The sequence below is a fragment of the Elgaria multicarinata genome, chromosome 2, assembly GCF_023053635.1.
Source record: "Elgaria multicarinata webbii isolate HBS135686 ecotype San Diego chromosome 2, rElgMul1.1.pri, whole genome shotgun sequence".
Lineage (NCBI taxonomy): Eukaryota > Metazoa > Chordata > Lepidosauria > Squamata > Anguidae > Elgaria > Elgaria multicarinata.
Genome location: NC_086172.1, coordinates 117,821,473 through 117,848,710, shown reverse-complemented (window position 1 = coordinate 117,848,710; position 27,238 = coordinate 117,821,473). Strand labels below are relative to the sequence as shown.

Below are 27,238 nucleotides of genomic sequence, written 5' to 3'. Positions count from 1 at the left end.
TCTCAATCTAGCTGTCCAACTCCACGACAGATTTTGGAGGGTATAAAACCACAGGCTGCTGTTGACAGCTAGAGAGAATATATATTGTCACTGTACCTTCCTTTGGTGACCATGCTTGCTCCTATCCCAATGTTATTCATTGAGCCAAGTACAAAAAGACCAATACCCAACTATGCACTTGCAACTGAATACAGTATATTTTTTAACATTGTCACAGCATATCACTTCATGAGAAATTCCAGAGATTATGTACTTTGTACTAGTCCAGTGTATTTTTTACCAAGATCATTTTTTAAAAAAAAAATCAATCACAAGTCACTAACAAAATTACAAAATGGATTTATTGCAAAGGCATAAAGGAAATTTTACAAATAAAATGAAGTGGTTAATGGGTGTCTCCAAAATAATTCACTGCATATGCAACACAAAATGAAAGTTAGCTATTTCTAAGGACAATCTGCACATTATTTCTGGGTAGAAATATCTGAAGTCAGCGTGTTACTCAAAGGGCTCTCCCCCACACCCCAAGCTACCAGAGCACAGTGATTAAAACATCCTTAAAAATTAGGCTTTCACATTTTAAATAATGTGCCATAATAGCCAAAACAAGCAACATACTGAGTTGCATCCAATCCAAACTATTCGCCAGTGGTATGGAAACTGTTGGTGGAATGGGTTTCCCCTACCGACTGCAGCTCCCCACACACCCTAGTAACCTGCTCCAGAGGGTTGAGGGATCCTCTGGAGCAGTTCTGGGAGGCACATGCGTGGAGGTGGGGGAACGGGATAAGAGCAAGGGGACGTCCACTCATGTGACATTCAATTTAAACTAATGAATTAACAGTAAGTATCTCAAAATATATTTTGATCAATAAAATTGTGTTTCAAACTGGCCACTTTGAAGTGCAATAGCTCTATGGGAGATGTAGATGAACCCCTTTAATTAGAATATCTTCAAATCACTTGAACTGTGGAAATTTCAAAATCACCTTTCCATAAACATTAGTACAAGCAAATATGGAACTGACCTCTTAATTTATTTTGAACCATTTTGTTCATAAAGACCTATTTAAACCAGAAAAGCTTGTGCTAGCTATAGGAAACAAAAGATTGTAGCAATCTAAGGTAACATCTTTGTCCAGTTTATAAACTAATCCTCGTCAATACACACTGAGAGCTTGTCAGAAGTACCTTTATGTACAAAATTTGGTTTGCATTATAGACACCAAAATTCTAGAAAATGAGGGTGAGGTAAAGAAGACATTTGCAATTCTTTAAATAAAGCTTGAAGCTGGGTAATTTAAATGTTTCTGCAATGTTAGAGTTTTTCCTATTCTGTCTCTGTTTCTGATATACACATTGTATGATGCTCACTCTTTAAAAAAACAACTAAAAATGTTTTAAATGCCAAACTGAACAAAGACAAAATTAAGTTTGATACATCACATTATTTTAAATAAAGTTTCTGGTATTCCTATTATTATAATAAGGATTTCACAATTACATAAGTATTACCAAGAGATTTGAGTTCTAACCCAAGTGCAACTGAATAGCTGTAATTTTAAGTGTCCAATGCCATGCTTAATATTTTTAAACACAGCGATTTAACTGATAAAAAACCCCAAAAAGCTAAAGGCTAAACTCTTAGTTAACAGGAAAGTCTGGATATTGTTCTTGTCTATTTTGAACCTCTGATGAAATGCCATAGCATCACAAATTTGCCATTCTTGGGATTGCATTTCTAGCAGTTTTATTATTTTTTCAATTATTTTTTCAATTATTTTTTCAATTCATTCGAATTTTATGGCACGCATATAGATGCGCATACACACACACATTTATAGAGAACATTAAAAATCTATTTGCAAAACACATTATGTTACAATATATGGAGAAGAGTGAGATGTGTTGTTAAAGTTAACACCATGTTCCCCACACAAGTAAATGAATTGGCCTATGATAACAGCATAGATTCTTTTGCATCCATGTTGCAGGCTTTAAAAGTGAAGGATTTCTATCCATGGTCACTGCCACCATTGGCAGCCTATACTACTTTTCTCCCACTCTTCCCCACTTATTGCAAAAAAATATTATTTTGTCTGGAGAAAGGTTGCTACTGATTTCAACTTCAGTTATGACATTTCCATCCATTATCTAGAATCTGATTATTATACACTGTCCACTTTGTATTAGCCATATTTATAGCTGAATGTAAAATCTGTACTGAAGCAGCTTCCGCTGGAACACCCATGCTTTTTCTTGAATAAATTCTGGATGCTTAAAAACACACACACACAAACACACACAAACTCAAAATGACAGCTGTTAAACATCCAAAAATACAGTTGTAGCTTCACTGTGGGTGAGTTTGTAGTCCATTAGAAAAGTAGATCATACATACAAAGGTATAAGAACATTTAAATCAGTCTTTTGCAGAAGGCAGTCCTTTAAACAATGCAGCCTTCCAGACAATCCTTCAAACTTTAAAGATGCTTTAGCTGTAATGGCTTTGGAAAATGCCATTGATTTCAGTAGATTCTTCCACGACTGCGATTACCACGTCCACCCCATCCTCTCCCTCGTCCACCACGGAAACCACCTCTCTGCTCTGAAAACAAAGAGAAATAAAAGGGGTTTGTTCCTAATGCAGGTCTAACATAAAATGGTTGAAGTAAAACAGCAGTTACCAGTAGGTTTTGCTTTTAAAGACAAGTGTCTTTAAAATAAAGTTGACAGAAAGCACTGCTTCACACTTGCAAGTTCCTCAAACATGTACAACTGTGTGGTGAAGCCTAGCAAGAACAAGACTCTTTGCCCAGGCATATGGCGGCACATCTTAATCACCCACATGTTTAGGTTTTTTTTAAACAGTTTTTAATGTTTTATGTGTGTATTATTATTATTATTATTATTATTATTATTATTATTATTATTATTATTTATATAGCACCATCAATGTTCTGTGTTTTAGAGATTTAAATTTTGTATACTTGTTTTTATCTCAATTTTAGAATTTCTGTAAACCGCCCAGAGAGCCCTGGCTATGGGAGCAGTATATAAGTGTAATAAATAAATAAATAAATAAGACTAGCTCCTAGCAGATACTGTCCAGTTTATACTAGTCTTGGCCCACATGGTCATGCCTCCGATTACAAATTGCATGAAGCAATTTCACAATGTGAACCTGTCCTTAACTACACTTTTCCTCTGAAGTACATACATACACTTGCCTCTTAATGCCTCCCCCTTAGTGGGAAATATTTAGTGTGCTCATCTGCATCACCCTTACTATGTATCCAGTAAATATCGGACTATTTTAACTCTTATTTAGTTTTTATCAATTCAAAGACCTCAGACAGTATCATCACTGTAATGCATACATAAGTATGTGTTTATTACCACCACTACCCCTCCCCGGTCTGTCTGTCCAGATGACTTCTAGATATTAGGGAAAGTAGGACTATTAGGAGGACTATCAGGAAAAGAGGCTGCTCTGTTCACCTCCCCCCCCCCCACCATCTCTTCCCAGGGAGATCAGCCTGGTGTCTCAACCTGGCATCTAAATGTATGCAGTGAAGACCTTTCTCTTCCAGCAGGTATTTAATTTCTTATCTGGTGGTCAGATTACAGACTTTACTGCTGGCTCTTTAATATTTTCAATGTTTTAATATTTTGATATTTTTATGGTTGTATTTATTGTTGTTGTTTTTAAATGAGTGCAACCTGCCTCGAGATCACCTGCCAGTTGGATGGCATATACAGGTAATAAATAATAAAAAAATTGTCTACTTCCCAAGTGATTTGAATAAAATCTGAGACAAGAATAATACTTGATAAATCTCAACTATTTTATAAGGAAAATGCTGGTGTAACCAAGGCAAGTATTTTGTACTAGACATTATTCAACATTTAAAGCCAAATCATACTGGGATCGTGTCTTGAAAAACTAGCTGGCCACACACAAATCACAAACAGGGATACCACTGAAAAAATATTCAAAGCATAGCATCTGGTAGCATAAGACAGATGAATATTTAAGACTCTCCTCCTACCCACTGCCCTCAACAAAACCCCTTGCAACAACTCACCATAAGAAAAGTTGCCCAAGTTACTACTGTATTTACCACTGGGTGGATTATAAATCTGCCTGGCATCCCTTTTTGGTCCTGCAGGAGCCTTCTTTGCTGGCAAATCTGAAGCTGCATCTTCACTGGCTCTTTTTTGCCTTCACGGAAGACAAAATCATGATATTGCAGAATCCCCAAACAAATAAAAGACTCAAACATTAATAATTACAAGATGTCTTAAGTGCAGCACTGGAAAAGTCAAAGTACTATGTACAACATTATTTTAGAGAGATGCAAAATTAATAAAGCCCTGTCCAATTCTTTTGTGAACAAAGGACAGCTCGTGTAATTGATCTATCTCTTCCCCTCTTCTTCTGTGCCTCTATAACTCCCTCCCCAATTCCTCTCTAGAGGGTTGGGGCCTTCTGATCAGCGGGGGCTATGTTGAAATCAGGCTGAGGTTTGCTCCAACTGAGTGATTTGTTTTAGCTCCCCTCCCCCCAATCTGATAGCTTCTTGAAGGCCTGGGACCCTCTGGAGCAAAACCTCCAGAGAAGGAGCTGCAGAGAAGGAGCTGCAGAGAACCGCCCCCCCCCCCACCTTTCCTGTGTACGTATGGGGAACCCTCTGCATATATGGATTCCAACCCATATAGAATCAGAGAAAAATACAATTCTTCCATCAAGTACTATTTCTATATTATATTTCATTATACTGTATTTTATGCTTAGAATGTTTGTGAACCGCCCAGAGTGCTTCGGCTATTGGGCAGAATAGAAATGTAATATATAAATAAATACTTGATTTGCTACAATATATTCTTTGTCTTATCTCTCTCATCTTGTTGGTCCAACACATTTATATTGCCAAGGTTTGAACATGGCATGCACAGTCGTATGTTCATTTGATGTTAAATTTTTGGTATGCACTTATTTATCTACATGTAAAAACAAAATGCCAAGATTACATTAAATGAGATTGTCTGGAGTATAGAGAAGGGTGCAGAAACAGTCCAGAAGTCATTCATTGCTAACTTACCCAACTTCAGACTTCTGTACAGGCTTCCAAGAGAGTGTAACTGTGCTCTTGTATGAAGGGGGAATGTGAAAGAGATCCTGGAGGGGAAAACGGAAGATTATTTCCCCCCCAGAAATTAAATCCACACTAGTAACATTTTATACTGTTGAGAAATACATTTAGCTTTCTCATGTTTCCTAAAATCAATTTCCCTGGTTCATGAAAGCCATTTCCTGGATAATTTTAAAACAAAAGTTTGAATTCAGTATTCCTTGCACTTCTCTTGCCCCTGCCCTCATCTAGATAAAACAAATACAATTCAATAAATAAAAACAGTGATTATAAATAAAAGCAGCCACCCAATTTTGTTTAAAATGAAAGCTCATTCTACAGGTGGGGGCCACTACCAAAAAGGACCTTTCCCTAACTTAACTGCCCTTGGTGGCGGGCAAGCGAGAAGGGCCTTTGTTGGTGAACAGTGCAGCCTGGCTCATAAACTGCTCTAGGACTAAACCCCACCCCCCTTTTTAACAAACCTGTAATCAAAAAATAGAATTGCTTACCTTGATTAAAACATTGATGTTATTTGTAATTTTCAATGCAACGACTTTAATTTTGTTCTGCAAAAAGAACACAAGCTATTTTCAAAGTACTGCAATGAAAGTGTTTGAAAGTCTATGATTAAGACTTTACAAAGCCCTTTTAAAAGAACAAAAACATTGAGGATAACTATTTCCCAATAGGAACATTACCCTCTGCTCTAGTTTGGAATATTTCATGCTTGTAGAAGCCAGACACAATATGTTAATTACATGTAATGAACATACAATTTAGTTATGGCTCTTTCTGCTCATGTGCTGAAAAACCTGTTGCTCTTGCTACGTTTTTAGTTGTTTCCCCATTTCTGGGTAAATAATGCACTGCTTTCCTGTTTGCTAAGAAACAGAGTGGGTTCTTAAAAATAGCCGAGATACTGAATTTGTACAGCAGCTTAAAGACACTGTGTTCGATCCAGAGTTACCCCTCCGCAAACAGGAAGAACACTTCCACTGGTGGAAGGAACAAAGATACTGCAGAGGTTCCCTGCTGGCGTAAGGGGGTGTTGATTTTTACCAATTCCTCCCCCGCCCCTTGCAGAACCCAACACCACCTCATGAACTGTTCTGGAGGGTCCTCCCAATCACCTTGAACAGATTTTCAGGGATACAGCTGTAGGGAGAAGGAGAATCAGAAAAACTAACTTCTCTGCTTTTGCCTGCAAGATCATCCATATTGTGGAGTTCTGCTCCATACAACTCTGGATCCAATTCACTAGCTTGGATTCAATAGCACCTGCACAAGTAAAAAGGGATGTCTACCCAAAGCAGAGAGGGCCCTTGATTCTCACTAGTTCCCCCTTCTGTGTAGTCTTCCACCCAGTTACTGCATCCCATACAGTTCCAGAGGACCCCCCAACCATCAAAAGCAGATTTTCAGAGGGCACAAGGGAACCTGTGAAAGTACTTTTTGTAGCAGAAATGCATTCATCAAAAGTTATTAATTACATTTTTATACTGCCCAATACTGAGGCTCTCTGGGCAGTTCACAAGTTATAATCCAAACGATTCTCACTCAGTTTATACTGTAATGAAGGTATATACTGTAATGAAGTATATACCTGAACCATGCTGAACCATGATTTAGTGAAACTTGCTTGAACAGGAAGGAGTCACTGGGCTGTTCACATGACACAACACCCCACCATGGGTTCAGCCCATGAGGCCACCATTTTCAACATACAATCCCGTGTGAGGGTTGCTGTATCATGCAAACCTGGCAAATGTGGGTTATATGAGGATTAAACTACCCCCACATTACCCACGGTGTTTTAAGAGTTGCATGACATGATAACCCCTGAGCAGGAAGTTGCACATTGCAACCTGGCACCCATAAGCACCAGGGGTCATTATAGTCATTAAATAACCCAGGAAGACCTGCACCATGTCATCCAAACCTGGTTAATTGTGAATCCTGCGTTTGCAGGTTCTCCCTCCCATGTGGCCAGGATGACTCCAACAGCATTCATTTCCCCATGAAGGCTTGAGATTTATAACCAACTCTGATCAGTTTCAGACCATGGTTTCTGAAGCTGGGGCAGAGTTTGTTATGCTATTATCTCACAAAGCCGTAAACAACTTGGGACCAGGATACTTAGCAGATCACCTTCCCTTATATACAACGAGGCGACATTTATGATCATCAGAGGAGGCCCTGCTTGTCATTCCAACATGAAGAGAATGTCATCAGGAAGAACCTCAACAGCGGGCCTTCTCTGTGGCAGGACCCACCCTCTGGAAAAGCCTCCCTTGTGCAGTTCTGGAGGCAGAAAATATAATATCTTTTAAATGCCTCCTAAAAACATATCTTTAGACAAGCCTTCCCTGGACTGTAACTATTCTGGTTTTACGTGATTTTAAAGTTTTAAATTGGATTTTATGGTTTTAGTTGTAAACTGCCCAGAAAGCCTAGGCTGATGGACAGTATAAATATGTAATAAAATAAATAAATAAATAAAATGTCACAATTCCTGATCCAGATGACACAACAAGACAAAATTCAGGAAAACCGTGAGTAAACACCGCTGAAGTCATCCTGGTCAAGTGGGAGGAGTATATGAGACTAAGCCTCATGGTGACTGCTTTCTGCTTATGCAAGTCTCCTAAGCCATGGTTTAGCCATATAAATTCAGCTGATGCAGTATTGCTATAGAGGGCCAAATACCTCTTCTGTCTTCAATGCTTCTCCTGTTTTGCCTTGGAGCGCCAAACGAAGCTGTCGGATGTAAACCTGCAGTCCTCGAGCAAAATACTGTAGTCTATCAAAACAGGATAGTTGAAAGGTAAGTTATGCAGTGTAACAAAACCAAAGTGAAGCTGCTCAGAGCAGAATAAAAAGGGCCACTGTTCCCAGCTTCAAAACTGCCCACAGCCAACTAGAAATACATTTGAGCAAACTGAAATTGCAGTAGTAAGATATAAAAAAATGTCCTAAATAAAGATGCCTCTTTAGAGAACTAATATTGGGGTGATTTATTTCTGATTCAAGGTGTCTTAATTTCACACATAGCCTCAGGCTAAAATTATTATTTTTACAGACAATTTGGCCACCACATACTATCCTACTCCTGGCCACTGAGAACCAGCCAAAATACAGGAAGGACCAGGGCTTCAGTTTTCAAAGTGTTCTCTGGTGGGCCCACTCATTTATTGGTGGGTCTTGGTGGGCTTATCTGTGGTAGCAGCCACAGCAGAGGAATCTAGATACCATTATTTTTTTCACAATGTCCCCTTTAAATGTGGCTAGACTAAGTACTGCTTGGAGAACAAAGCTGGAGGAAAAAATTAAGGACTAAAGCAAGTGTTAACGATCACTCCTACCAGGACCCCAGCATGCCAGATGCTGATGAGGAACATAATTCTTAAAGAAGCCTGCAAGACTGCCTCTCTACATCATCTTTGGATCCTAAGCTTATGTATCAATTTATGAGGCACTTTCAGTTGCTTTTAGAAATTGTTTTGTGACAAACATATGGGGGCAATCTTTCAGATATTGTCAGGAAACTTAACTTATTTTAATCCTACCCTAAAGACAAAACTGAGATCTTCCACTTTATCTCAAAAAGTCCATAGTCTGATCCTTAGATTAATTTCTGCTGCTATTAATCAAAGTGGCATATGATTTGGGAAATCAGAAGTGGATTCTGTCAAATGTATGACCCCTAAATTGCAGTTCAGTTTTGAATTAATACAGTACAGAACATGAACATGCAAATAAATCTTCCTTGGAGGCCTACTGTGTAGCTTTCCTACCAATATTAAGTGGGTATTAGTAAACTGAAGGCCTTTTGCTTCACAATCTGGGTAACTACTCCTTTTCTTCCCTTACAAGCATATGCACGCAGCTGTAACTAAATCTTTCCCCATCAATCTTATGGGTGATTTCCATAATCAGTTTGCAGGAGGGAACAACATAATTCGATACCCATACTTCCAGTATGATTCCATTACTGCTGTTCTGGTGAAGCCTGCACAGAAGTTATTATTTCAGTGTTTAAAAAGCACTACCTGATTTTAAAATCTTTCACTTTCTCTGTGTTCAGCTTGGCAGTCAGAAAGTCTGGAAGCTTTCGGCCCAATTGATGAAAGCTATATAACAAACATTCCACATAACTGAACTGCAATTTGGGCTCTTCATTGCCAGCATTCTCCCCATTCTCTGCTTCTTCTGGAGGCAGCGGCATATACTCCTGAAAAACAGAAACCAGAGGTGTTACAGTGCTTGGAATGAAACATATTAGATAAAGTAACATTTCCCCTATTTTTTATATTTGTTAGATTTGACTTTAGATGATGGACTAGCTGTACTTTCCTCTTAACTGGAGCCCGCAAACATGGTTGCCATAATAACCAAGAGTTTAGTTCTGGCTATCAGAACTGGAGCGCATTCTCCAGCTAGGAGGAGTCATGGTATTTTGGTCATCTTTTAGGTGTTTAACCCTCCCTTTTACTTTCCTCAATCCAGTTTAGTTCCCCTTCTGTATACACTTTCATCTGTTCCTTTCCTCTGTATCTCTATCTCTGCACAGTATTTTTCCATTCCCAGGTTCCCACTGTCTTCTTAGCAGATGGGGAGTTGCAGTCCAGAACATCTGGCGGATGCCAGGTTGGGGAAGGCTGATCTAGTAGCACTGAAGAGTTGACTACCAAGCCTGGCAACAATGTGTGGATCCCTTTTAATATAAAAGCCAATCAAGCCTTTCATCACCTCCAAGGTGTCAGTCAAGCAACTTTTAGGTGTGTTGTTCAGAGGGCTAAACTTCAGGAATATTAACACTTCTATTTAGGCTCCATATGAAATTTCGGAACTATCTGGTGTACAATCCCAGTAAAGTAATTGGCTATTATAATATGAACCTCATATACATAGTTTTAAAATGGGAGTTTTCCTCATTACATGAGACAACATTCAATTTCTAAAGCACTATCAGAGGTCTAAAGAAATCCAATTACAAACTTTCACAATATCTAATATCTAAACATCTTCTTACCAGTAATTTATCAAAAAGCTTCTTTAAATTTGATTCTAGTTTTTCCATGTCTCCACAAAAGGAGCTCATCTCAGCAAGCAATTTCAGTACCTGAAAAAAGATATTCTGTAAAAATTAAGAGTTGCAACTTTATACCATTATAATTTTAAACAAGAACAGACTCTAAAAGAAAAACTGATGTGACCTGAATATGACAATGTGAGATAATGAGTCAAAATGGCTGAAGATTGTTATTTTTGAAAAGTTTGTGCCTACTGTAAAAATTTTGATTGCATGCTATGCCCCTTAATAGAGACTGTACTTGTGGACTGCACACTTAAGGTGAGGCCAGTTTTAATTTTATTCTTCATAGAACCTGCTTACCTTGAGAAAGTAAGGCTTATTAATGGTCAAAATTAGCAAAACATTTCTTCTTGCTTACATTCGACATAATTTGGATAAGAATAATTCAGGTGATGTTGGATAATTCCAGATTAGCTTACCTCTAACTGGATATCAAGGCCTTCAACTGGGGTGGTCAGAGAACTCAAATTTGGCAGCACGTACTCACAGAAGTAAGTGACAAATCTTGTGGAGTGAACATTTTTCTGTGGAAGATCAAAACATCAGTTGTTACTGTAGCATTTTCCCCATGCTTCTTTACACAATTCCGGTTCTTTGCACAATTTACTAGCAGCTAGCATTATAATCGGTTATATCATGAGGTTTCTAAAATGCCAGATAAACACAGCAATATTTCTCTATATGATGGAAACACTTTCAAAGCTTTTGGACAGGAAGAGGCTCAAATAAAGAGCACTCCCATTTACATGCAACATTCTTTCAGTTAACCACTCACCCAGTTTGTGTAACAATTCCTTCCATGTAAAATAGCTTATTATTACTCAGACAGACTGGTATTTTAGGATGGGGGTGGTAGGCTGCCTTTTTTAAAAACTTGTGTATAAAATTTAATTACAGAAACACTTTTAGCGTACTCAACTAAAATAGTCAAGGTTCAAAGAAAGGGATAAAATATAAAAACGATTAAGTCTGGACAAAAAAACAATTATAAGACAAAAGATGGCATTTGCAACAGAAATAATCAACCCAAATGTCAATTCTTTATCAGCTGTTCTAATTTGCAAATGCCATAAAAATGCCTACTACTGCCACTAAAGTCCTTGACCAAAGCTTTTCTTTAATGAGGCTCCTGCAGGATAACTCATATTTTATTTCAGGCTCAGTCAAAAGACAATTGATTTTTCCATTAGCTATTGTAGAGAGGGAATAGAGTATAGAGCAGCTACCTACACAGCCCAGTACACAAAGCCTCCTGAATAAACAGAGGCCCTTTCTACAACTAAGGGTTTATCCCAGGAAAATGGAGGGATCGTCCCTGCCTGCTCCCAGGATCCCCTGTGTGTCATTTGGGTGCACAGTGATGATCCCTGGAAAAAAGGCAGGTGTAGAAACAGCCAGAGTTTCACAAAATTACTAAAAAGGCAAGTATAATCCTCATTTTACAGACAGGGCACTATCATTCGGACGTTGAACTTGTTCAGTGTTTTGAAAATATTAATCTCAGTGTCAGGAACAGGCATCTTCCAAAACCATGCCCTCTATTCTAACAGCACAATAATCATCCTCTCCCATTAACTGTTTTTATGAACTCCATTCCATCAAAACCTATGCCATAACCAATTTGGCATGCCAGAAGGCCATGTTGTTTTTGCTGCAACCCAGAGCATTTATTTAATTTAGAGCCTTTCTAGTCAAAAATGGTGCTTAAGGAAGCTAACAATAAAATCCAAATTAAAACCAAAATAAATTAAAAACATAATTAAAAACACAACAAAAGAAATAAAAAACAGCAACCAATTCAAAACCACTCCAGCAGCAGACCAGTTTATATGCCAAAGGCCTGCCTAAATAAAATAGTACTCGCCTGTCAGGAGGATAACAGAGACCTGGAAGCAGCCACTGAAAAGGCCTCACCAAATACGCTCCGATGGCAGAGGTACCAAGAGTTGGCTTCCCCGAAAGGTCTTTATAAGAGAAGGCACACTTTCAGGTAGCCTGCTCCCAAGGCTTTTAAGACTGTGTAGGTTTTATTTTGAATTCTGCCCAGAAACTGACTAGTAGTTAGTGAAGCTGTTTGAAGAAGGGAGTCACATGCTCCCTGTAATGGGCCTGGTCAACAGTATGGTCGCAGGATTCTGCATCAGCTGAAGTTTCTGAACAGTTTTCAAAGGCAGCCCCACTTAGCAATAATCCAAACAGGATGTAATTAAGGCATGTGGTTGTGGTACACCTAGGGGTGACCACATTACACCAGTTTTAAAATCTCTTTACTGCCTGCCAATTAGTTTCCAGGCGAAGTAGCCCTACATGGTTGGGTCCTGGTTACCTGCGGGATCGCCTTCTCTCATACAATCCGCCCCGCACACTTAGGTCGTCTGGGAAGAATCTACTTCAGTCAGTCAAAGTTAGGCTGACGGGTATTACCCAGAGGACCTTCTCTTCTGCTGCTCCCAAACTGTGGAATGGCCTGCCGGAGGAGACTCGTCAACTTGACAGTTTATTAGCGTTCAAGAAAGTTATCAAGACTGATCTCTTCTGGCAGGCCTATCCAGGGGAATTTTAGAATGTTTTTAGAATGTTTTAACGATGTATATTGTGTTCTTAATTCATTTTTATGTATTTTATATTTACTGCTGTTCCCTGCCTCAATCAAAATGGAGAGGTGGGTAAGAAATAATAATAATAATAATAATAATAATAATAATAATAATAATAATAATAATGTGTGACTGTGACCAGATCAGGCATCTCAAGTAACAGACCCAACTGGTACACTAGCCTCAGCTGCACAACCACACTCCTGGCCACAACGAAACCTGTGAACATGAGCTTTCAGGGTGAGTGTAACCCCATCCAGCATAGGCTGAACCCCTATTCCCTGATCTGCCTTTCAACGAAGCCTGAGTACCTGTTCTATCTGAATTAAGCTTCAATTGCCCTCATCTAGCCCATTATTGTCATCAGATACTGATTTAGAACTAGAACAGCTTCCTTGGATTTAGATGGAAATAAGAGACAGAGTTGGGTGTCATCAGCATATTGGTGGCACTGAACCCCCAAACACCAGAAAGCTCTCCCAGCAGTTTCATGTACATGTTAAATAGCGGGGGGAGGAAGAGATGGAACCCTGAGGGACACCAGACTCCAGCATCACCTTCTGAGATCGCCTCTCCAAGAAGGACCAGAGCCACCATATAACAGTGCCTCCCAATCCCATCCCAAATAGACACCTCAGAAGAACAGCCGCAGAAATGTACAGCAGAACCAAGGACACACTCCCCCGTCTGATTCTCAGCATACATTGTCCACTATGGTGACCAAAGCAGTCTCTGCCCTACAACCAGGCCTGAAGCCAGACTGAAATGGAACTGAACGATCTGCCTCATCTAGAAACAATGGAGCTGAGAAGCCACCACATGCTCCAGCACCTTGCCCAAGAATTGAATATGGAAGCCTTGCCTCAATACAGTGGGATTCAGGGAGGTTTCTTTGAGCAGAGGTCTTAACAGATCCAAAGTATGACCTGCTGAAAGAGTGGGGCCAAATACGAACTGGGACAGATCTCTGGCTGCCATGGAGGCCATGAAGTCCTGTGTTGAAGTCCCAACAAGGCAGGTGTAGAAAAAGCTGGGAGAGATTTACTGAGAGATATCTAGACTAACACAGACAGCCTTTCCTTTGAGAGTCTATAAAATGACAGGCATTTCTGGTGCACATGAACTGACATGAAAGCCACAACATACTCTTTAACATAAATACTTACTGAGAAAAGTGGGACGGCTTGACGGGTACACTGCAAGAGTCTGTCCACACAATCAGGGTCGGCTGGATTGAAGGTCTGTTCAAGATCAGCTTGTTCAGCCACTAGTTCAACTAGTTGCTGCCGTCCACTCACTGTCTGCAGGCTTTTTAAGCCAGATAGTATCTTCATGAATAAGACGAACTCCTCACCTGTCACATCCTCTAGCACCTTAAGAGAAACAAGGAAGAGGGGAAAACTGAAAAGGATGTAGAGCCGTACTAATACAGAGGGCTCCATATGGCCTACAGATCCCCCACCTTAGAACTAAAATATCACAAAAGTAATGAGCAAATTTATCAGAACTTTCTTTCAAACTGGATATTAAACAAAAAAGGAAAAATGGAAATGGAGAAAAGAAAGAAAAATCATGCCAAGCATAATGAAAACCCCCATGTGTGGTATTCTTAAGAACGAGTTGGTGTTATATGGACTTAGGAGAAAAAAGGAATGGCTGCTCTACCTCTGAAAATATAAAAGCCAGCCCTTATTCAGGCCTGCCTCTAGAACTAATTGGAATAGGCCCCTTTATATGGCTGAGAATAAAAGCAAAGAAAAACATGCCAGTCCTCCTATTGGCAAAACTGGAGATTAATTTTAGATAGTGAATTGTGTAGTAAAGAGCCAACAAATGCCAAATGGGCATGGTTATCCTATCCTGGAACAAAGGAACTTCAAATGGAGGTTGCAACACAAAACTGCTGAATTGCAATTCATTAAGATGTTCAATTCTATCCCCTGTGGCTAATCAAGAATTTTGGTGATATCTAATTAAGCCCTGCAGTTCTTTGCACACCCTCAAGATCTGCTGCAGAGTGTTGAGGGACCCTCTGGAACGAATTTTTTGGCAGGGAGGAGGTACGGAGGGAGGTTAAAGTCCTGGTGCAAGAGTTGAAGTCCGCTCACATGACACTGGATTTTGTCCAAAGGTTTCTTATCACTCTACATGTATTAATTGGTTTACCAATGCCAGGAAGTCTGTGCTATCACCAATAAATGTTTTTTCTTGTATATGGACACATTCTTCATTTCATTTCTTCTAACACTGTTTATAATTCTCCCTCCAACCCTCATAACCAGGTTACTTAGGACACTTAATGCAGTCAATGAAAGCTTATGCCATAATAAATGTGTTACTCTTTAAGGTGTCACAAGACTCTTTGCTATAGTTTAACTAAATGAACTAAATTAATATACTCACCTTTTTCGATTCCGTCAGTATCAGCTCTTCTACTTCTTTTGTTAGGATCTCTTCAGGCAGTGTTTTGAGTTTTGTGGACAGGAATTTGATGGCTCTTTCTCGTACAATATCCTCTCCCTGAAGAATCTGACTGAATAAGCCACCCAATGTTCCTAAAGTGAAAACAGAGATCATACTAATTCCTTTATAATAGAAAGAAATTGGTGTTTTTTTTTAAAAAAAATAAGTATCTAAACATTCCAGTTAAATAAGTTAAAGTAGGAACCTTTCTGGGGCCATGGGCACATCTGGCAATTTGAGAAACTTTCCTAAGTGACAGCTACCTGGAAATGGTGACAATAGCTTTCCAAAGGATTATAAAGTAGGAGATTCATCAATTTGACAGTCTTTTAGCATTTAAAAAAGCAATAAAGACTGATCTATTCCAGCAGGCCTATTCAGTGAAATTTTAGAAAGTTTTTAGAATGTTTTAAGGATGTTTTAATCATGTATACTATGTTTTTAATCAGTTATTATGGGTTTTATATTCACCGTTGTTCCCCACCTTGATCCAAGTGGAGAGGCGGGTAAGAAATACAGTATTATTATAAAATCTTTTATCAAATTAGTAAAGAAGCTCCACTTGATTCTAACAAATTTGCATTATGCTTTTGAATTGCTATTGTAATTGTGGCACAAAAAAGGGGCAGACACCAATACTGGATTAAATGCTGCTGCTGGATCCTTTACTAAATACAACACGATGATGGTGAGACTGGGACTGGTGGAGAAATGGGGTGAATGAGGAGGCCCGTTTCCTCTCCGCACCTGTCGGGCTGCCCTGGCTGCCCATGTTGCCTGTGTCCTTCAGGTGCTGTGCTCATGCCTCTAGCCACAGTTAGGCTACGAGCAGGTGCCACTTCCAACTGGTGCCAAGATCAGCTGGCTGGTCCTTACGCAGCTCCTCCACCTACTACCAAAGTGACTCCTCTCATCTGGGGGAGCCCCTCCTTTACCTTGGTTACTAGGACAGGAGTTTTTAACATGACTGTGGGCCTATTTCTTTCACCCCTTACAGTTCCACCTGCCAGGTTCCAATGCATAATTAAGCAAAAAGCAAATGTACTATAGCAACTATAATTGGGTTACTAGCTCTAATTTATGCAGCTTAAAGAATCTGCATATTAACCAACCCAGGTTATTTCAGGGAGGGTGAAAAAACATGCTGAATTTTGATTGCCCCTGTGAAGAGTGACCAGTGGCTACTTGTGGTATTGAGGGAGGGAGGGAGGGCAAGGGATGGAAGGAGGGTCTTGTATAGCCCTACCTAAATTTTGCCAGGAAATCTCTCATCCATCATGATATTTTCCTTAATGTAGTCTCATGATGACCAGGAACTCCTGGCAATCACAAGGCAGCCCTCCAAAGGGTGGCAGAGGAAGCTGGTGCAAACTTCCCAGGGCTGCTGCAACCATCCCATCCCTCCATCGCTGATTGCTCACACCATGGCCTATGGTACTGAGAGTTCCAAATATTGTATTGCTGGAATCCTTAGAAATTATCATAGAAACTATGATTACAATAATAATAATAATAATAATAATAATAATAATAATAATAAATGGCATAGGCTTATAATTCCACCATAATTCCACTATATCTGCCAAAAAATAATCAATCCCATATTTTATTTCAGAAGATCCAATTGAATATAGATAACATAAAAGAAATAAAACATGTTAAGATAAAAATGCATCCTTTTCCTTTACCTTTAGCATCCATCTTAAATATGCTTAGCAAAGCATTGTTAACCAAGTTGAATTCTGCAGAATCGTCTGGGGGAAAGCAGAAAACTAAGGATCAAAAATCTTTTTAAACTAACTAAAACAATCAAAACATTGGAAATCAGGAAAATGTAGACCCTCATGTGAAAAGGAATTATTCCAAAAACTAATTAAAGAATGTAAGTGACAAAACATTTGCCAGGAAAACAGAAGGCAGGAATCAGGGCAGTGCAAATGTAATAAATAAAATAGTAAGTAAATAAATACACAACTCAAGTAAAAACTGACTTCAGCTGCCTTATTTTGTTTCCTTACGATAAACGTATATGCAATTCCCTGTAAAGCATCATGCATGATGACATAAAGTAATAAAAAATAACAACTTTTAACATCAGAAAGAAGTACAAAACATAACAGAGGCAACAATGTTTAATCAATGTTTAGAAACTATTAACATCTATATCACATTTTAACTGCTGTGGCACAAACAAGCAGGATATCACTACAACACTTTAAATAGTAGTGTTTCCAACAAATGCATGCCAGAGCTTTTCTACCTGTAATGGTGCATTAGCATAGTATAGTGCATAATATTTCTGTACGGTGCCCTATTAAATGTTTATCTTAAGAGCCAAGACAGACATGTGCATTTTAGAGCATATAGGTTACCAGCTCCCTGTACATGGTGAGTTTTGGAGAATATTCATTGACATCTGATAGATAATACAACAAGAATAAAGCAAGAGGGTACAGGGGGGAGGTTCCTAAAATACAATTGTACAAATGCAGGTGAAGGAAAAGCAATAAGGCTACAAAGGCAGTCATAGCAATGATTATTATCCTTGCTTTGATACAACCTGCAAACATCAGTCTTTCCTACCTGACTGCAGAAGTTGGGTGAGTATATCTGCCACTCTAGGGAGGTTGTCACCTGTAGCAAATTGAGGTAATTCCTTGATTGCTTGACGTCGGATCTATAAGAAAAATATTTATTTATTTATTGCATTTCTATACCGCCCAATAGCTGGAGCTCTCTGGGCGGTTCACAAAAATTAAAACCATTCAAAGTATAAAACAAGAGTATAAAACCATAATATAAAATACAATATAAACGCTCAACCAGATAAAAACAGCAGCAATGCAAAATTAACACACACACATTCATCAACTCATAGAATCACAAAATAGCAGAGTTGGAAGGGGCCTACAAGGCCATCGAGTCCAACCCCCTGCTCAATGCAGGAATCCACCCTAAAGCATCCCTGACAGATGGTTGTCCAGCTGCCTCTTGAATGCCTCTAGTGTGGGAGAGCCCTCAACCTCCCTAGGTAACTGATTCCATTGTTGTACCGCTCTAACAGTCAGGAAGAAACGTACAGATACAGACGATCTCCCATACAGATGATTCAGCCTGTACCAATTTCTCAACAAAAGACTGGCAAAACAGCCACAATTTCTCTATTTTCAGCTGAATTTAACTGCTGCCAGTGTTTTATGTCTACCCCTATTGAGGCACTAGGTGCCTAGGGCTATCATGAAGCTCATCTGTGGAATCAAGTCCATGAGCAACTGATGGAGCAGAGGCAGAGCTGCCACTGCCATAGACGAACAAAGAAAACAGAAGTAAAACCCTGTGTCACACTGCAGTCCACCATGCTGCCCTCTTACCCCTGCCAAACATCAAAATAAATAAAACATGCATAAAAAGCTACTGAGCCCTTGCTGAAGGTACAACTCATATGGGTGCCAGGTTGGTATCCACAAGAAACAGGTCCTTCTCTGTAGTGACCTGGGACTCCAGAATACTCTAGCTCAGGGTTTTCATCCTCCTCCCTTTCTGCCATTGTTTTGTAAACAGGCAAAATGTTGTTTCATCCCTCTTTTTCTTTTTTTAGTATTATTATTATTATTATGGATGTTTTTAAGTTTATTTTTAATTATTTAATTAATTTGTTTTTATTTATATTTTCTGTACACATTGGGAACACATGCTGAGAAGAAATATATAAACTCTGGAAATCAACTACGAGAAACACAAAAGTATGTTTTTAAATGTACTTTTAGAGTTGTATCCAAATAACCCTCCTGCTGATGGAATGATTTCAGTCAGCAGAATGGGGATAGGGCAATTTCTCCCCTCTCCCTAGAGGGAGCAGATTTTGGGCTGGCATGGGGGGGGGGGAGTTGCAGGGTGGGGGAGAACAGGGAATGTCCCACTTAGCAAAGTCTATGCATACAGCATTGGATTTTGCCCATAGTTATAATACAGCAAAAAGGATGCCTGCCTGCTTCTAAACAAAGCAAGCCTGTATGAGCCATGACTCCTGAAGAATAAGGTAGAAAGTTGTCCTCTTTAAAGGTGTTAACAGATAATGATATGGTGCAATTAAAAAAAGGTATACCTCCGATTAGCCACAGGCAATTTGGTTTCATGTCATATTTGACCAGTCAACTGACAGAGGCACGAACCTTTCTTAGGGCCTGTTCAGACAACACACTCAGCCACGGTTAGGCTGCTCACCCTTTTGCAGCAAATAGTGAGTGCGTTTAAACCATGGTTATGTAGCCACCATGGTTAGGAACAGATCACACAACATGCTAAATGTTTATCTCAAAATGCTTAACCACCATGGCTTAGCGTATCATCTGAGTAGGGTCATTGCCTTCTGTTGACAGAAAATTGACACTGATACTGTACCAATACAGTATCAGGGTCAAATGCACCCAAACAAAGCAGCAGCAATAATAATAATAATGATACCTGAGCCCATTGTTTTTAAAACATAAGCACGTTGTGTCATTAACATATACACAACATAACTATGATAGCTGCACAAGTATAACAATGTAATAATCATGAGTTGTGAATGACAGTTAACAACAAATCTCAGACTTTGTAACTACAGTACATGCTACCTGAGTAGCCTATGCACAATCACATTTCACAACTGAGTAACTAGGGCATACAAGATGGTTACATGAAGCACATTGTTGGCGTGATTTTCTGCCACTGCATTGACCGCAGATATGACACCTCTTGGTGTCAGCAGTGACAGGTTCTATCACTTCTGAGGCTGCTCTCTCAAAATCCCAGAGGAAACTGGCTATGTCCCTAGACTCAGCCAAGGGCTTGTGATTTTAATTGTGCTTTAAATTTGTTTTTATGCTGTATTTTAATTAAGATTTTGTTTTTAATCTGTATTGTTAAGATCTCTGAATGCCCTTTTTTTTGGTGGAAAAGCCAAAAAAAAAAAGGAATTAAATAAATTAGGAGAAACAAGGCACACATCTTAAGCACTTGTACAGCAGTTTGTTGTGGGAAAAATGGCACTTACAGAAACATCTTCATCTTCGCAAAGATCCAGTTGGGCATTGATAGCTGAATCTGCCAACTCAGGGAAATGTTTGAAGAACTTCGGAATAAACTGTGCTGCCAATCTCTTCTCCTTGGCACCTCCCTTGACACCGTCCAAGATCACCTGGTAAGCATCTTTGTGCTAGAAAAGATAGAAGCTCTCTTTTTTTTCAATCAAAGGATGCAGAACTCTCTATTTAAATTGAGAATTAAAATACAGTTCTAAGGACCTGCATAAATATTAATTTCTGATAATAAACAAGATACATGTAGCTGTTCACAGAATACCCACTGATCTAGATGAAAAATTCAGTAGGTACATATTGGCACTCAAGACTTTCTGAAGCATCAAATTTGAAAAAGGTCAAAAACAAGACCTCCCAGAAAGAAATGGGTGAGACTAGGTACTCCAGTTAGATGGCAAATAGAAGTCAAGTCAGCTATGTGGCCACACACTGAATGATGGCCAGAAGGTTCAGCTATCCCCGACCACGTGCCACACTACAGAGATGGCCTTCGAAAAGCTTAATATACTAGCACTTTAGCATCTGCACTGGTATCTGCTTAGCAGAATTCAAGATGCTGGCCTATGAAATATTAACAGCTTAGGCATACTTGTCTACTCACTAGAGTCCACTGCAATTTTCAAGGTCTTCCAAGAACACCAGCACATCTATGTGCCATATAAGCACTCAGAAAGATACTTTTAGTGTCTGTTTTGCAACTATGGAGCTTTTTTCCTTTGAAGGCCTTTAGCAGCTTCTATGGGTTTTTTTGTTTTGTTTAAAACTAATTGAATGATACTTTATACTTACTTTTTGATCTATTGGTAACTACCCCAGGACTTCAGAATAAGGCAGACCATGACCATGGTAACCAAACTTCTAAAGACATCTGGCTTATCTTGAACAAACCAGCAATGCTGGTGCATAATGCTTGATCGCTCCTGCTGCAAGTGGGAGCAACTTAACAAACAAGCCTTCCAAGTCCATTGTTTGGTTTTCATAGCATGCGAACTGGGAATTCTGGTTTTTCTCTCCCTGGACAAGTCAGAATTCCCAGTTTGCACATCACAAAAAAACAAACCATGGATGGAAGGTCTGCAGCCATAGAGAAATGATTGAGCAGTGTGAACCAGCATGCTGGCTCATTCATGATACTTTAGAATCTTGGATTACTCTGCCTGCCATGCAAGTGTGCCATATAAATAAAAGCAAAGGGGCGGTGGGGGGGGGGGGAGAGGGCATGTATTACTTTCTATGGACTGTAGAGGACCTGACACAGAAAGCATTTCTGTGAGGATAGATGGAGCACATTCCTGTAATTTAAAAGAAGCTTTCCACAAATGCAATGTTAGAAGGGACAGTGGCATGAGTAGCAGATGGCTGAAGGAAATAACATGTTCTGGTCTTTTACACAACAAAAGGAAACTGAAGAAATCCTGGATCTATGGGCATATACAGGTAATCAACCCTTGGGGCAAACAAGTTAGAAGAGCACGTATGGAGCATAGATATTAAGGGTGCGATCCTAAAGATTGAACTTCCAATAGACAGAGGGCTCTGAGCTTGGAGCCTTCTGCTTATCCTATGCCCCACTGTTCCTTCATTTAAAATGCAAAAAGTAGCTAGATGGCCTCTGAGTTCATCAAGCTGACTTACCTTTTTATGGCTGGGGTGGGGACTGAGGAGGCCATAGGATATTGAACAATCTGGCCTCTCTCCTCCTAGCCCACAAGCGCAAGAGAAACTTCCTGCATTGGCTGGGAGGGGTTGGATTCCCTATCAGATCTACTCCTCCATGCTTGTAGCTATGTCTACAGGTGATGGAATTGCTCTCCTTGGCTACAACTGTAGATGAACTTACTAAGAAGTAAACACTAATGAACACACTAGGACTAAATATGCACAGGATTGCACAGTAAAGGTGTATAATCAAAAGCATGTAACACAGATTGCTTACCCCTCAAGAGCATGCCACAAAAGTGAGGTGGTAATATTATGGATTGTACCACTTCTTGTGATATTTTACTAGCACAAAGTCAAATCTCAAAATAGCTATGGAACTAAAATGTCCCCCAAAGAGAGGCACTGCTTCCCTAGATCAGTTTTTCTTTGAAAACCCCCATGGAATTTATCCTATCGCTTTACATTGGTTAGGATAAAAAAAAAAAAGCACCCCATAGGAAAAAAAGCAGGATTTGGGGGATGCTTTGTGTCCTGGGCTCTTGTTTAAATAGAACTAAATGGTAAGCAGTTGAAATTTGGGAACACATTTTAGAACTGTGCAGGTGGCAATATCCTGGAAGGACGACATTGTAGGTCTACTTCTGTACAAGTTGGGCAACAGAAAGTGCACCCAGGCTGGATTTTTGCAACAATAGGCTTGGGAAAAGACATTCCCCCACCCACTGCATTTACAGATGAAGAAATCAGGCTGAAGGCAATACTAAGATTGTAATCCTAAATACACTTATTTGGTAATAAGCACCATTGAGCTAAGTGGGACTTACTTCCCCGTAGATACATATAAGGTTACATCGGTGGCAAACTAAAAGATCCCCCCCCCCACACGCATTCAAAATAGGGATTAACCAGCTGCAAACTGAAGTGGTACAATCAGAATTCCACCACTACATTTTAGCTCCAACACTCATCGGAGTCGCAAGCCGGGTGTTTCACGGAGGCATCTTTCCAATGGATGCTTACGGGCGAAGAGCGGGGGTTGGGGGGAAGGGAGAAGGGAGAGAGAGAGTTGGAAGGTTTCCCCGGCCATCATTGTGAACACAAAACTCAGTGCTCGTTATTCTGAAATCATTAATGCGGAGTAGATGTCTTCGATCGTATTGGGGGAAGAGGGAAGCGGCGGCAACATTAGCTGGACCAGAAAAGCTTATTAACACCTGCCTCAAAACAAATCAAGAAACCAGCGCCCAGGAAAGAAGAGACTCTTACGGATCAAGGCCATGCAGCAAACCAGCGATTGCAGCAAACCAATTATACCTATCGTGGGAGGTGGCGCGGCGAGGGGGGGGGGAGAGACTGAGCTGCCTGCTCCCTCCTCCTCCTCCTCCCCGCATAAAGACAAGCTTTGTAACGGCAACATCTGGGCTGCTGAGGAGGGGGCGCCTCGGAGACCCCCTTTCTCTCGGGCTGAGTCCACCGGGGTCCTGCTCCCCCACACGGGCTGCCTAACGCCGAAGGAAGGCAGAATGGCTCCCTCCCGCCCCCACTGCCGGGCTAGGCCCAGGAGCCCCGCAGGCAAAAGCAGCCGGCCCTCCCTGCGCCGCGAAGCCCACCTCGGCCGCGGTCTCCTTGGCGTCGGCCAAGATGCCGTAATTGCGGTAGAGCTCCTCTACGGTGGGCATCGTGCTGCGGCTGCTCCTCAGGTCCGTCAACGCCTCTGACTGCAGCGGCGGCGACAACGACAACAACCACTTCCCCGCACCCCCCCGCGCCGCGCGATCTGAAGCGAGCGGAACCGCCGAGCCAGGCCGCGCACGGATGCCGCAGCATCCGGTGGAGGAGGAGGGCCGCACTCTGCCTACAGCGGCCCCTTGTGGCCGCGGAGGGCGCATTCCAGCTGGGCCGCTGGCGGGGCTTGATGTTAGTCGATGGTCGGGTCCGCTGCGGCCCTCCTGATGATGTATTTAGGTGGCTTCTTGCCTACTCCTAGTACTCAAAGATCCTGGGTTGTCTCCAGCTAATAGTATAAATGCAGCTTTAAGGGCGGCATTCTAGGCATTTTTAGGCAGAACAAAAGTCTTACAACTCCCAGCTGGCTGCGGAACACTGGGAGATATAGGACTTTTTTCTTCTGTCTAAACAAGCCTAGGATTGCCCCTTACTGTGTGTTTCTTCAGCTATTTCATGTAGAAATGTCTAGACTATCATTCTGAATGTTAATTCTGAAATATCTGAAGACATACACATTCATGTATCTGCATTTATTTTATTTAAGTGGTCTTAGTATTTCTTTACCATTGAATCTGACAAGCAATATATCCCAACTTCGAATAAATCAAGATAAAACTTTGTACCAAGCACAGCAAATAAAACCGCCAGCAGCAACAATAACCGTAGCTCATGATGTTGTTAAACAAATGTTTAGGGAATATAGAACAGCCTTCACCTGGTGCCTAAATGATACTGCAGAGTGTGCACCAGGCGGATGTTTCTGGGTAGGGTCAGTATGGAATACCCAGATCTGCTGCTGATTGTTTCCATGAGCCTCAACTTAAAATAAAACCCTGCCCTCCGATCAGGGCAGGATCTACACTACTACTTTATAACAGTGTTGAAGTGCACTGACAACTGTTGGGGCCTTTGACACATTCCATATACCATTTTCAAACCACTTTCAAAGTGTTATATCTTGCTTGGTGTAGATCTGGCCCAGTACTGAGCAGTTGAATCTGAGAACAGCCATTATAATTCCCCAGAATTACACAATGTCAGGTGCATTGTGGGAAATAAAAATGGCAGCTCCAAGCACTGATTCAGGGTTTTCTTGTTGCTGTTTGTTAACCATCCTGGTGACCTCTTGGGCTCAGTGCTATCCTTCCTGACCTGTAGTATACATTCTAGCTGACCTGCAGTGGTGTGATGGCATTTGGGACACAGTCAGCGTATTTAATTTGGCTAACAAAAAACAAGAAGTAGTACCTGTAACAAAATACTGTAGTGTTCCTGGTCAGAGTTCCTGCCAGCCATGCCCTTTTCCAAGATACACCATTCCATGCCCATTCTCCCACCCCTCTAACCATCAGCTGGCATTCTGTGACCATTGAGCTTGCTCAGTCCCTTTATGGGTCCCTCCTCTTGAGGTTCTCACCCCCCCCAGGTCTTTTGTACTTCTACAAACCTTGGGGTTCATCCAACTGTGCTGATACCTTCCGCTTGTGATACTGCCATAATGATCTCCATATAATACATGTTTAAAGGCAAGGCCACAACCCGCTGAAGGTAAGTATAGGTTGCCTTCCATTCCCAACCTTATGGCCATTTACCTGGGAATATTATTTCTTAACAGGCAGTTACTGGATTGTGCTGTTAATCAATTCATTGTGTGAATTTTACTCAATTAACTGATAATCTATTAGTTTTGCATACATTTGTGTATAGGTAAAAACAATATTTCTGAAGCAAAAAGTATATTTTCCTTGTTTTGCGATGATGCACAGATGCATTGCACCTGGCCTCATTTTACTAGAGACAATCATCCTGGGTATGAGAGAAAAGAAAACGCCTCTTTTAAGATGAGGCCTGCCAAATACATTTTTTATCAACAGTTGTATTAAAAATAATAGATATTTAAATCAGGGGGTAGACAACCTTTGTGGGACTGTGGTCAGGTTTGGAATTTTGAGGAAGGGTCGTGGGCACCACCACAAAATTAGCTGCCATGGAGGTGCAGCCATGAACATGAGCTTGGCAATGCAGCACACAAACAAGTTCAGAAGCCTTTATTTGAATTTTGAAGGGGTTAGATCCAATATTGGCTGCCCATCAGCAGAACAGAAACCCCTGCTGAATGGATTTCTCCTCTTTCCCACAATGCCACCCCCCCAACATGCTCCAGAGGTTTGGGGGACCCTCTAGAATAGACATGTGCAAAAGGAGTTGTCGGGGGGGGGGGAGTAAGGGGAGGCCTCACACGATGTTGGATTTAACTCGAAAGTTGCTGCTTGATTAACCGGGGGCGCTTTTATAAGAAATACAAAAAAAGCTCCTGTTCTTCTTCAGATCTTTTAACATTCGATTTCCCCCATCTGAAATAATATACATAAAGTGATAGTGTTCAATTTGGATTGATTCCAAGATTTGAAATACTGTTATTCATAAATGAGGAGTCTCCTTTCTTTCCCAACATTTTGAATAAATTTATATAATAAATTGATCATATTAGCTTTTGGTTTCATGTCTTTCAGATATGTTAATAAATGCATTCTGAGATCTAAAGATTTTTTTTTTAAAAAAAATAGCACTGTTTTAATTGATTAAAATCTATTAATATAACCATTAATATAACCATTGTTTAATTGATTAAACAATGCAGCTCCATATTTATTTATATATTGCATTTATATCTTGCCTTTCCCCCCTCCATGTGTACCTCCTCCTCCTCTCTATTTTATCCTCACAACAACAACCCTGTGAGGTAGGTTGGTGTGAGAGTCTGTGACTGGCACAAAGTCACCCAATGAGCTTCTGTGGCCGAGTGGGGACTAGTCTATACACCCTGTAAATCCCAGGGTGGTTGCCCAGTGGGCATTTCCGCCAGAAACTGCATGCTATAAAACTTCGCACAGTTTTCCCCTTTGCTGTGAGGTCACCACCTTCATTCTGCTGCGTGTCAGTTGTGACCTCACTTTGAGTTCAAGCTGGGGGTGTTCCCGGGGCGGATCGAGGCTTAGGATAGGGCGCAGTAAGCCGGACAGGGGGCAGGCTTGATGAGCCAAATGGCCACCACACTATGGCTTTTCCAGCTGAAAAGCCCAAATCTCTCCTGCAGTGAAGATTTAGCATTCCCACCACATAGCTGTGATGTCGCGGAGTTTCAAGGGAACGAGCATCGTCAAGATACAGACCAGGTTTCCTGACTCACAGTCCAACGTTCTACCCATTACACCACACTTATATTAACGTCATCTGATCTATAGCAAAAATTATAAAAGAGTTATGGGGGAAAAGATGTTGTTAGACTTGTGCAAATATAAGGTGAACTACTGTGGCATGGTCTCGAAATGCTTTTGCTATGGCTCTGGCGTAAGCTGTACATTTGGTTAGCAATTAACAGACTTAATTCAAATAAACCAAATTGACCAATTAATATTTATTGCCACTAGGTGGCAGTAGGAATCCATGACAGTCTGCCCCCAGCAAACA

At 40.5% G+C, this 27,238-nt stretch overlaps 1 protein-coding gene across 1 annotated transcript; it reads right to left on the bottom strand.

Moving 5' to 3' along the window:
- Positions 1-323: 323 nt before the first annotated feature.
- API5 (apoptosis inhibitor 5) lies at positions 324-23,805 on the bottom strand. Its single transcript, XM_063117435.1, has 14 exons — positions 23,650-23,805; positions 20,332-20,493; positions 17,877-17,970; positions 16,982-17,047; positions 15,234-15,385; positions 13,997-14,203; positions 10,653-10,757; positions 10,171-10,260; positions 9,188-9,369; positions 7,845-7,938; positions 5,648-5,704; positions 5,106-5,182; positions 4,089-4,225; positions 324-2,608 (listed from the first exon to the last, which is right to left on the bottom strand). Exons 1-14 carry the CDS (start codon positions 23,716-23,718, stop codon positions 2,529-2,531), a joined length of 1,572 nt encoding a protein of 523 aa, XP_062973505.1. The 5' UTR covers positions 23,719-23,805; the 3' UTR covers positions 324-2,528.
- Between the last annotated feature and the right edge of the window lie 3,433 nt (positions 23,806-27,238).